Consider the following 12,734-nt stretch of genomic DNA (forward strand, 5'->3'; position numbering starts at 1 on the left):
GTCCTTTCATCAAACCACAATTTTTTCTCTGTCTCGGGACTGACATGTGGGAATGAAATTGTGCGAGTTCAGCTGATTTCTTTACCGATGTCCGTGTCAACCTAGGCTTAATATCACTAAGGAAAAATTTGAAAACCTTGGAATTTCATGCATTCCCTCCTCGGATCCCAGGATTAACCACTTCAGCCCCGGACCATTTGACTGCCCAAAGACCAGAGCCCTTTTTGCGATTCGGCGCTGCGTCACTTTAACTGACAATTTCACAGTCGTGTGATGTGGCTCCCAAACAAAATTGACGTCCTTTTTTCACCACAATTAGAGCTTTCTTTTGGTGGTATTTGATCACCTCTGCGGTTTTTATTTTTTTGCACTTTAACCACTTACGGACCCCCCACTGTTTATATACGTCCTCTTTTTAAACATGGATATCTCAGTAACGGCAGCAGCTGCTGCCACAACTGAGATATCCATGTTTTCAGCTGGCGGCCGTGTAAACGATAACGGCGGTCTCCGCGGCGGATTCGCCGCGAGATCGCCGTTATCGGTGGCGGGAGAGGGCCCCCCCCCTCCCGCCGCTTTTCCGCGCCCTCCGCCGCTTACCGGAGCCGTCGGTAGCGGCGGAGGAGATCCGATGCTGCCGCCAGGAGAGTGAGGACTTGAGTGAGGGCAAGATGGCCCCCACCCGTCCTCATAGCTCTGCTGGGCGGAAGTGACGTCAAAACGTCAGTCCCGCCCAGCCTCTTAAAGAGACAATTTTTTTTCTGTCATTTTTTTAAATGACAAATTTTCCTTTTTTTTTTTTTTTTTTTTGCATTTAAGCCTAAATATGAGATCTGAGGTCTTTTTGACCCCAGATCTCATATTTAAGAGGACCTGTCATGTTTTTTTCTATTACAAGGGATGTTTACATTCCTTGTAATAGGAATAAAAGTGATAATTTTTTTTTTTTTTATATTTTAGTGTAAAAAATAATAAAATCAATAAAATTAAATAAGAAAACAAAAAAAATTTTTTTTTAAAGCGCCCCGTCCTGACGAGCTCGCGCGCAGAAGCGAACGCATACGCGAGTAGCGCCCGCATATGAAAACGGTGTTCAAATCACACAAGTGAGGTATCGCCGCGATCGTTAGAGCGAGAGCAATAATTATAGCCCTAGAGCTACTCTGTAGCTCAAAAAATGCAACTTATAGAATTTTTTAAACGTCGCCTATCTAGATTTTTAAGGGTAAAAGTTTGACGCCATGCCACGAGCGGGCGCAATTTTAAAGCGTGACATGTTGGGTATCATTTTACTCGGCGTAACATTATCTTTCACAATATATAAAAAAATTGGGCCAAATTTATTGTTGTCTTATTTTTTAATTCAAAAAAGTGAATTTTTTCCAAAAAAAGTGCGCTTGTAAGACTGCTGCGCAAATACGGTGTGACAAAAAGTATTGCAATGACCGCCATTTTATTCTCTAGGGTGTTAGAAAAAAAAAATATATAATGTTTGGGGGTTTTAAGTAATTTTCTAGCAGAAAAAAATGTTTTAGTCTTGCAAACACCAAATCTGAAAAACACCTGAGGTCTTTAAGTGGTTAAACAAAAAAATAGACAATTTTGAAAAAAAAGCTATTTTTTTTACTTTTTGCTATAATAAATGGCCCAAAAAATATATATAATAAAGTTTTCCTCAGTTTAGGCTGATATGTATTCTTCTACATATTTTTGGTAAAAAAAATCGCAATAAGCAATATGTATTCTTCAATAAGCATTTATTGATTGGTTTGCGCAAAATTTATAGCGTCTACAAAATAGGGGTTAGATTTATGGCATTTTTTTTCTTTTTACTAGTAATGGCGGCGATCAGCGATTTTTATCGTGACTGCGACATTATGGTGGACACATCAGACACTTTTGACACCATTTTGGGACCATTGTCATTTATACAGCGATCCGTGCTATAAAAATGCATTGATTACTGTGTTAATGACACTGGCAGTAAAGGGGTTTACCAGTAGGGGGTGCTGAAGGGGTTAAGTGTGTCCTAGGGATGTGTTCTAACTGTGGGGGGGGGGTGGGCTATGTGTGGCACGACACTGATCACAGGGAGCTGTGATCAGTGTCTTTGTCACTAGGCAGAACAGGGAAATGCTTGTTTACATCAGCTTGCAAAGCATGTGATTGATTCAGTGCTAAGCACAGGATCAATCACATGCTTTGTAAATTTATTGGACTATAATTAGCCAATTTTTCTCTTTTCCATTTTGTTTGTGTTCTATCCCACATTTAATTGCCACTTTTGGACAGGTTCATCCACTTATTTAATTTTTTAATTTGTTTCAATAGCGCAGTTTTTCACCCTTTCCCCGTTCTTCCTCTCCGTGAGACGATCGCGGGACTCCTGGCAGACATCGAGCCCGCGGCACCCGTGGTAACACTCACGGAGCTCCCGGCGGGCGCGTGCCCACAATGCCTCTACGCCCATATGCCCAGCCGAGACATTGTGCAGATGTATATAGTCATGCGCTGGTCAGCAAGTGGTTAACTAATACAACACAATTGTTTTTTTTGTTTTTTTAGTCTTCTACAAGCTGATTATAAAGGGTTTCATCTCCAGGGCCTATTAAACATTTATTACTTAAAGGAAAAAAAAATGCATTTGGCCAGTCGTAACGGAAGAAGACAAAGGGTCTGACATCTGTTGGTAGAATTTAAATTTGAATAGAGAAGAAAGGGAGAAGATTAAGTGCTGAATGCAAAAGCTGTTATAATTAACAGCTCTGAGACACACTGTTTACTTTATACAGTTGTGTTTACGGTGCATTTAAATCTAAGGTGTTTTAAAACCTTTGTTATTCTCTTTTAGAAAAAGAGTAAAAAGATAGTTTTGGAACTGCCGATGTTTACTGTCAGATGCTGAGACTTTCCAGTCTATACCGAAAAGCAGCAAAGCTTGGTGATGTGTCTTATGTCGTCTGCTTTGACTCTTTTGCGTGTTGATTGACCTAAGGAGTCTGGCTAGTTACACAGACTTTAGTATCGTTCTTTAATGTTCATGGGTTTGACAAGACTTCTGTTACCAGAGAACTACCCTACTCACATAGGCGTGCGCAGCCTATTTCATTAGGGTGTGCACCTCAAACCAAAGCTCAAACACACATGCGTGTGTGTGTGTATGTATGTGTGTATGTATATATATATATGTATATATATGTATGTGTATGTATATGTGTGTGTGTATATATATATATATATATATATATATATATATATATATATATATATATATATATATATATATATATATATATATATATATATATGCAATTTTTTTTCTGACAAGCCAGGGTTCATATCGATTTGAAGTGTGTGTGTGTGTGTGTGTGTGTGTGTGTGTGTGTGTGTGTATATATGTATGTATATATATATATATATATATATATATATATATATATATATATATAATTTATTTAGTGTAAAATAAATATATATGTATTACATATACAATTCCAAACTATATGAACCCTGGCTTGTCAGCAAAGAAGTGCACATTTTTAAATATATATATATATATATATATATATATATACACACACTTTTTTGCTGACAGTGACAAGCCAGGGTAGGGTGCATATCATATCGATTGGTTGCCTTTTTTTTTGGTCCATCATTTGCCCACTGCCTGCCCTGCTCAGTGCTGTCTCACTCAGTGGCGTCACTAGGGTTGGTGTCATCCGGAGCGGCAAAACACGGTGTCACCCCCCGACACCATGCTGTATGTTATATATACACTGGTCTCTATATAATGTACCGTATGGTGCCAGGGTACAGTCTGTACATTATATGTACACCATACGGTACATTATATACACTGGTCTGTATATAACAAGAAGAGAGATACAGGAAAAAGGGGGACAAGGAGTTGGTGGAGGGAGGCAAAGATAGAGAAAGTGGGGTGAGAAAAAATGGGGGGGGGGGGGAGAGAAGTAGAGAGAGGTGGGGGGAGAGAGAAGTGGAGAGAGAGAGAGAGAGAGAGAGAGAGAGAGAGAGAGAGAGGGGGGTGGGGGAGAGAGAGAGAGAGAGGTGGGGGAGAGAGAGAGAGGTGGGGGAGAGAGAGAGAGGTGGGGGAGAGAGAAAGAGGTGGGGGAGAGAGAGAGAGGTGGGGGAGAGAGAGGTGGGGGAGGGAGAGAGAGTGGGAGGACAGAGAGGTGGGGAGAGAGTGGGGGGTAGAGGAGGAAGTGAGAAGGGGAGAGAGAATGTAGAGATGGAGGCAGGAGGGGGGGCAGTGCAAAAGGTGGTGGGGGGAGACAGGGGTTTTGTGCGGTGTGCAAAAGTTTCACTTACCAATTATGCCTCCCTTCTCTCAGGCTGGTTCCCCTTTAGGTGGCTTATGCAGCTATAGCAGCCATTGTTTCATATCTCCCGCCCAGCTTCTCACAAAACCCCAATCACAGCTCATTGCGTGCATGGGGTTGGACTGTGGGCGGGGTTGGACGGACACAAATGGGAGGCGGAGTGTGGCATTGGACAGTTAGTGTAGTGAGGGAGGGGCTGGGAGAACGGACAGGGCCAACCGGACACTGAGCACTTGCAACCCCACTCCCGAGTGAGATGGCTCTCCAAGTCAGGCAGAGTGCCGTTAGCTGCTTGGTTATTATTGCAAGGCAGAGCACTGAGAGCAGAGATAGGGCACCGGCTCTCACTTCAGTGCTCACCTTGATTCCAGCAGGCTGCAGCCACTCTCCAGGCTCCACTAGTCCGCTGCTTCAAAGCGAGAGAGAGGATCGAGGGGGGGGGGCAGAGGTAGATCACTCCGCCGGGACCTGCAGCCGGAACTATAGAAGCTGCATCGGCTTATGCGGCTCCAGGCTGGGTTACTCCGCGGCTAGTTCCTCCCTGCTCATTTCTCCCACTCGCAGCATACAGCTGTATTTGCCGGCGGGCATTACCCCAGGCAGTGTTGGGTGACAACAGGGACATCATGTACATGTTGCAGAGTGTAGGCAGTCAGTGCAGAACAAGAGCGCAGCAGGGATGATTAGGGTGTGCCTGGGCACACCCCGTGGGCACACCTATGCCTACTCAGGAGTGACATCAGATGCTGTTTTCCTATGTGCAATAATTTGCACAGATCATTGTTTTAATTATTTCTGCTGCACTGCATGTTGTAACCTCGGCTATGGGAAGATAAATAAAATACTAAAAATAGGTTGGCTATCACTTTAAATTACACAGATCAACATAAAGCATCAGCGTAACAAAATATCACTGACTGTGGAACCTTCACACTGGAACTCGTGCAACTTGGATTCTGTGCCTCTCCACTCTGCCTTCAGATTCTGGGACCTCGATTTTGAAATGAAATGCAACATTTTCAACAGTCTGTGATGATTTGGGGAGCCATGTCATCTGCTGGTGCTGGTCTACTGTGTTTTATTAAGTCCAAATTCAACGCAGCCCTCTAGTGGGAAATTCTAGAGCACCATGCTTCCCTCTGCTGACCAGCTTTAAAGCGGAGGAACGGACGATTTTTTTTAAATCAGCAGCTACAAATGCGGCAGCTGCTGACTTTAAAAAAAAGGACACTTACCTGTCCAGCGCGCCCGTGATGTCAGCAGCCGAGGCTGAGCAATCAATCGGTCCTCGGCTGCTTCCGTGGCCATCCTCGGTGAGGGAATCAGGAAGTGAAGCCTGACGGCTTTACTGCCTAAATTCCCTACTGCGCATGCTCGCCGTCACTTGTCCCCGCTCTCTCCTGGGAACAGTGTTTCCCAGAAGGCGGGGGGGGGGGGGGTGACGTCACAGGCTGGATTCCCCGCGGGGATCAGACCCGGAAGTGGTGCAAATACCTGTCTCAGAGGACATTTTACAATTTGGCACTGTGATGCTTTAACTGGTAATTGTGTGGTAAAAGTGTAACAGTTTACAACCACTTTAAGAAGGAATACACTTGCAATATACAGATCTTTCAGTGGTGATTGCAGTATTGGGGAAAACAACGAAAGACGCATGGCCACACAATAAAGTTGGATGATAAGTAGTTCAATCATAAACTGTGTAAAGGGTTTTAGTGTTAAAGTGGAGCTCCACCCTCCGGTTTCACATTTGGCACCTTTCAGGGGGGAGGAGGGAGCAGATACCTGTGTAATACAGGTATTTGCTCCCACTTTCTGGCATAGATCACTGCAGTGATCGTGGTGACCCACGCCACTTCCGGCGCCTACTCTGTCCTCCCCCGCTGTCTTCTGGGAGACACACGGGTCCCAGAAGACAACAGGGACCAGTATGGACGCGCAGCGCAACTCGTGCATGCGCAGTACATAACCAGGAAGTGAAGCCGCAAGGCTTCACTTCCTGATTGCCTTACCGAGGATGGTGGCTGCAGTAACCGAGAGCCGACAGACAGATCAGCTTCGGCTGCCGACATCGCGGGCGCCCTGGACAGGTACAGTATTTGTAGCTGGTGGCTTTTACATTTTTTTTTTTTTCAGTGGACCTCCACTTTTAAAGTAATAAAGATGTAGAACTTACACACACCATACATGTTGAACGAGATGGACCTGTGCCTTAATTCAAAATGAATAATTATGTAACTGATTTAAGTGTACCAGCAATATCTGTTTTTATATTGTAGGTTAAGACTGCATATAAATGTGCATGTGTGCTACGTGATACTATAAATCCCTATCTTCTGAGACGTATGAAAGCAGATGTAAAGATGAGCCTGTGCCTTCCTGACAAAAATGAACAGGTGATCTATGTTTTTTTATTTTCTTTAGTATTTGTGATTATGGCATTACATGAGTAGATTATAACACATTAAAGTGGATGTAAACTCACTCTCATCCTTACTAAACTGCTGCCATATTACTTATCTATAAGGATATACATGTCTCCTGCATGTATCCTTAGCTGTCAAATGTCTCCCATCTGTCTGTTTATAAGACCTGAAAAACTGCAGATTCTGTGGGTGGGTCTGTTGTCTGGAGCTCGGTGGGTGGAGTCGTGATGTCAGTAGACTCCCCGCCCAACTCTACACTCCCCTTGTCAACATACATTTTCTCCTGTGTATTCCTTACACTAAATTCTGCTATGATCACCAACATCCAGTCAAAATCCCAAAAAGTAACCACATGACTTCAGAAAATGAGTGGGGGTGGGAATTAAAAAAATAATGCCTGTCTCAGGCTAGTGCATGAGATATGTAAATAACCTGTTATTCACAGCAAGGGGGAAGAACGGACAAAAGTTTTCTCCTGTTTGTCCATTTATCTCACTGAAAAAAGAAAAGAGGATTGCTCAGAGCTGTATTACCGTATTTTCCGGCGTATAAGACGTCCCGGTGTATAAGACGACCCCCTAATTTTCCAGGAAAATTTTTGATTTTGGGATATACTCACTGTATAAGACTACCCCCTTCCTTCTAGTCTTTCTGGAAGCTGAGGGGGAGCCAGAACCGCTGACAGAAACAGGCTTTTTCAAATCTCACTGTGCCATTACATTACATGCCCAGACTGTGCCATTACATTCCTCACTGTGCCATTACATTACATGCCCAGACAGTACCATTACATTACATGCCCAGACTGTGCCATTACATAACATGCCCCCACATTGCCACTGTGCCATTACATGCCCCCACATTGCCACTGTGCCATTACATGCCCCCACATTGCCACTGTGCCATTACATGCCCCCACATTGCCACTGTGCCATTACATGCCCCCACATTGCCACTGTACCATTACATGCCCCCACATTGCCACTGTGCCATTACATGCCCCCACATTGCCATTGTGCCATTACATGCCCCCACATTGCCACTGTGCCATTACATGCCTGAACTTGTTGCCCCCCCAGTGCAATAACACTCACTTTTTTTCCTTCCAGCGGTGACATTCCCCCATGCTGCGAGCGTGAATGATTTCAAAGCCGCGCCTTCACTTCAGAGTGTTCTGTGATAGGCGGCACACAAATCTTCCCAGCAGCGCCTCTGTTCTGTTTCACGGAAGTCTTCTCATCTCGTCCGAGGATGAGAAGGCATCTGTGATAGGAGGAACACAGAACAGAGGCGCTGCTGGGAAGATTTTTGTTCCTCCTATCACAGAACACTTTGAAAAGAAGGCGCGGCTTTGAAATCATTCACGCTCGCGCTCGCCGTATGGAGACTGTCAACGCTGGGGAAAAAAAAGTGAGTACTGAGACCGTACCCGGCGTATAAGACGACCCCCGACTTTGGATGCATTTTTTTGCATCCAGAAAGTCGTCTTATACGCCGGAAAATACGGTAACTCTTTGTGGCAAGACTAGGCACAGATGATAGGAAATCGTATACTCTACATTGTGACATCCACTTTAAGGAATTAAATTAGTGCTTTTTTTATAATTTAAAACAAAAATCTTGTGCCACACTTTTCATATTGAAAGCAAGGGGGAGTGAGGGAGGATTTAATTATTTTTTACGCTGTGAATGCTAAAACTTAAGGATCACTTTTCTTAAAACCTTTTTTCAAGCTTGTCTGATCTCACATCTGTTTTGTTGTGGTAAAATATATTTATACTATTAATTCATTGCCATTTTTATAGGTGCTGTTCTGTCGTTTAACTGATGAGCAGCGACAGGTGTACCAGACCTATATAGATTCCAAGGAAGTCTATGGAATACTAAATGGAGACATGCGGGTAAGAAACACAACTTGAAAAGAAAGCTAGTTGACAAGCAACATGAGACTAAGAGCATATAGCACTCTTGCAGGGCTGGAAACAGTGACTGAATCAAGTTTCACTGTTTATTTAGGGGGGGGGGGGGTGGGGGGTAGTTATATGTTTTCTGTTTGCCCTATTTGCACATACAAACTAAATAAAGACTGTCAGGGTTAGGCCCCCTTTCAGACGGACGGCAGTTTTGCCGCAATTAAAAGCATGTAATTTTTCAGTGAAATTCAAAGCTCTGGGCACTGCGATTAGCTGCATTTGTACATTGCAATTACGTGCGTTTACATGCGGCCGCGTTTAGCTGCGGTAGTCATTTCCATAGCAACCCTTTTTATTTATTTTTTATTATGATGTGCTTCCTGTTGTTCTTTTTTTCTCACGCTGCTATCTGCAGTTGACACAAAAGACTGCGATTACCTGCAGTTAAGTGCATATAGCTGCGCTAAATCGCACCTGGACGCATTCAATTCTATTTTTTCTATTCGCACCAAACCGCATGCAACGAAATCGCAGCTAAGCGTTGTGTGTGAATGGGGTCATAGGAAAGCATTGTGTGCTTTTAGCTGCGGTAGAAAACTAGAAAATCCGCAGCTAAAAGCACCATTCTATCCGTCCGTGTGAAAGGGACCTAATTGTAAGCCTCTTTATAAGCCATGCATAAAGAAAGTGCATTTACCCTATTGTACTATTTAGATGAATAAATTAATTTGAAGTGCGTTGCAAACTTGAAGCTTGACTATAACTTTGAAGTGTTCAGCAAATTTTATGGCTAAAGAGCAAATAGTCTCTCCACATTATGCTCAGTATAAAAGTATAGGTGATGGAGTGGCAACAAGTATAGTAGTGGTTCGGGATGGGCAAACGGTTCGGCCCGAGCATAAGTTTGGGCCGAACTTTGGTTGTTCGGCTGTTCTGGCGAACACAAAACAATATGCTGAGTTTGTGGGGGAAAATTTGAAAGCCGCGGAACCCCATTAAAGTCTATGGGACACGAACATGAAAAACCAAAAGTGCTAATTTTAAAGGCTTATATGCAAGTTATTGTCATAAAAAGTGTACATGTATAAATGAAAAACAAACGTTTTTCCGGAAGCAGTGATTTTAATAATGCTTAAAGTGAAATATTCCTTTAAATTTCGTACCTGGGGGGGGGTGTCTATAGTATGCCTGTAAATATCGGAATCTGAAAGCCCCCTTTAACAAGGGGATCCCCAGATCCCGCCCCCCCCATGTGAATTGGTAAAAGGGTACATTGTACCCCTACCATTTCACCCAAAAAACTGTAAAAAATTGTAAAAAAGACAAGAGCCAGCTTGGGACAAGTCTTTTATTTAAAAAAATAAATAAATCCGCAATGTAAATCCATCTCGAGTTTCGGAACGAGAAAAAAAAAAACGGTGCAAACGCGTCTACCGCTGTGACAGCTGTTATATAGCTGAGGGCGGGGCCACCTGAAGGGTCTGGTATGGATTTTGAGCGGCCAATACGCCATTTAAAAAAAAAAAATTGGCGCAGGGTTCCACTTAATATCCATACTAGACCTGAAGGGCCTGGTATGAAATTTGGGGGGAACCACCACACATTTTTTTTTTTTTGGTTTGGGGTTCCCCTTAATATTCATACCAGGCCCAAAGGTAATCCTGGTAATGGACTGGGGGGGAACCCATGCCATTTTTTTCAATGACTTTTATCTGTATTGCCGGGACCCGACAATTCATTATAGCCGCGATCAATTTTAAATGACTTTTTTTCCTTTTAGAAATGTAATTTTTCTGTGGGACTGTTCTAAACACGGGAAAAATGCAGCATTTTACAGGCATACTATAGACACCCCCCCAAATTTAAAGGAATATTTTACTTTTATTGTTTCACTTTAAGCATTAATAAAATCACTGCTCCCGAAAAAACTTCAGTTTTTTTAAAACTTGTTTTGCATTGATACATGTCCCCTCGGACAGGACCCGGGTCCCCAAACACTTTTTATGACAATACCATGCATATAAGCCTTTAAAATTAGCACTTTTTCACGTTCGTGTCCCATAGACTTTAACAGTGTTCGTGTGTTCGAACACATTTTTTGCTTGTTCGGCAAGTTCTGGTGCGAACCGAACCGGGGGGTGTTCGGCTCATCCTTCGTAGTGGTCAGATTGAGACTACTAAATATTTACTAAATATTGGTGTGCTGGCACTATGCATCTTCTAGTCTAGTACATTCCACAACCATATGCTATATCCAGAAGCAAGGATTCTCACTGGTTTTAGCTTTACAGCTTCCCATATCACTTTTTAGTGACGTGGGAAGCTGTTAACCACTTAAGCCCCGGACCATATTGCTGCCTAAAGACCCAAGTGGTTTTTACAGTTCGGGACTGCGTCGCTTTAACAGACAATTGCGCGGTCGTGCGACGTGGCTCCCAAACAAAATTGGCGTCCTTTTTTCCCCACAAATAGAGCTTTCTTTTGGTGGTATTTGATCACCTCTGCGGTTTTTATTTTTTGCGCTATAAACAAAAATAGAGCGACAATTTTGAAAAAAATTCTATATTTTTTACTTTTTGCTATAAAAAATATCCCCCAAAAACATATATATAAAAAAAAAATTTTCCCTCAGTTTAGGCCTATACGTATTCTTCTACCTATTTTTGGTAAAAAAAATCGCAATAATCGTTTATCGGTTGGTTTGCGCAAAATGTATAGCGTTTACAAAATAAGGGATAGTTTTATTGCATTTTTTTTTTTTTTTTTTTTACTACTAATGGCGGCGATCAGTGATTTTTTTCGTGACTGCGACATTATGGCGGACACTTCGGACAATTTTGACACATTTTTGGGACCATTGTCCTTTTCACAGCAAAAAATGCATTTAAATTGCATTCTTTATTGTGAAAATGACAGTTGCAGTTTGGGAGTTAAACACAGGGGGCGCTGTAACATTTAGTGTTCACTTAGTGTTTGTTTACTACTGTAGGGGGGTGTGGCTGTAGGACTGACATCATCGATCGAGTCTCCCTAATAAAAGGGATCACTCGATCGATGCGCCGCCATAGTGAAGCACGGGGAAGCCGTGTTTACATACGGCTCTCCCCGTTCTTCAGCTTCGGGGAGCGATCGCGACGGAGCGGCTATAAACGAATAGCCACGCCGTTGTCCCGGATCGCTCCCCGAGGCTTACCGACCGCCGCATGTAGCGGGGGGGGTCCCGATCGGACCCCCCACCCACGTCAAGCAGAGGACGTACGGGTCATTCTGCTGACGTATATCCGTGCCATTCTGCTGACGTATATCTACATGAGGAGGTCGGCAAGTGGTTAAGCTGAACCAAGAATTGCAGGTGTTTCTGAACAGGAGTACATATCCTGTTTAAGGTCAAACAATTTACTTATTCCTGCTGTGTAATTTGTTTTATGCATAGAGTTATAATTGAATGCCTTCTTTAGGGGGCAATTGGTCTAATGATGTAGTCAAAGGTAACTGTTGACACAAGCTTCCTTGGAGACCTGTAGAAGAAGCTTAAAAGTATTGGTTATTAATGTATTACAGCCGTATTACACCCACAAATGAAAATATATAATATATTCCTTTTGGAGCTCACAATTTCTTGTGGTAGCTTCATCAGTTTCCTTCTTTTTTTGGGGGGGGGGGAGGGGGGGGTTCTTCCTTTACTGGCAGGATCACCCGATGAAAATATTTATTTTTATTTTTCAACTTACGAATCAAGCTTTATAAACAAAGACAGGGGTGCTTACCCCAAGGTCACCTTTTATTCATTTATGTAAAAAATATATCCCTAAAGGAGCAAAAAAAATGTTTGCTGTAACTTTTTAGAACATGTTGGCGTGAGTTCAACTTCCATTTGTTAAGTCCATCTAATTCTGCTAGTCTAACATTACCCTCTGCCCAGACGGACAGTGCTGCTTTTCAAATGTGTCTGCTTTACTACTTTAGCCAGAAACAGGCGATCTAAGACAGGAAGTGTGTTACTGGATGAATCATCAGGTGAAATAAAGCAAAAGAAAAAAGAAAACTAGAGCAGC

General features: G+C 42.9%; 1 protein-coding gene across 1 annotated transcript in view; it reads left to right on the top strand.

Moving 5' to 3' along the window:
- ERCC6 (ERCC excision repair 6, chromatin remodeling factor) overlaps positions 1 to 12,734 on the top strand; it is a 79,197-nt gene that overhangs the window by 44,761 nt on the left and 21,702 nt on the right. Inside the window, exons 11-12 of the mRNA XM_040320781.1 lie at positions 6,620 to 6,736; positions 8,572 to 8,667. Coding sequence (XP_040176715.1) covers positions 6,620 to 6,736; positions 8,572 to 8,667 — 213 coding nt within the window. The remainder of the gene's footprint in view (positions 1 to 6,619; positions 6,737 to 8,571; positions 8,668 to 12,734) is intronic.

This window comes from Rana temporaria, chromosome 8 (genome assembly GCF_905171775.1).
Source record: "Rana temporaria chromosome 8, aRanTem1.1, whole genome shotgun sequence".
NCBI lineage: Eukaryota > Metazoa > Chordata > Amphibia > Anura > Ranidae > Rana > Rana temporaria.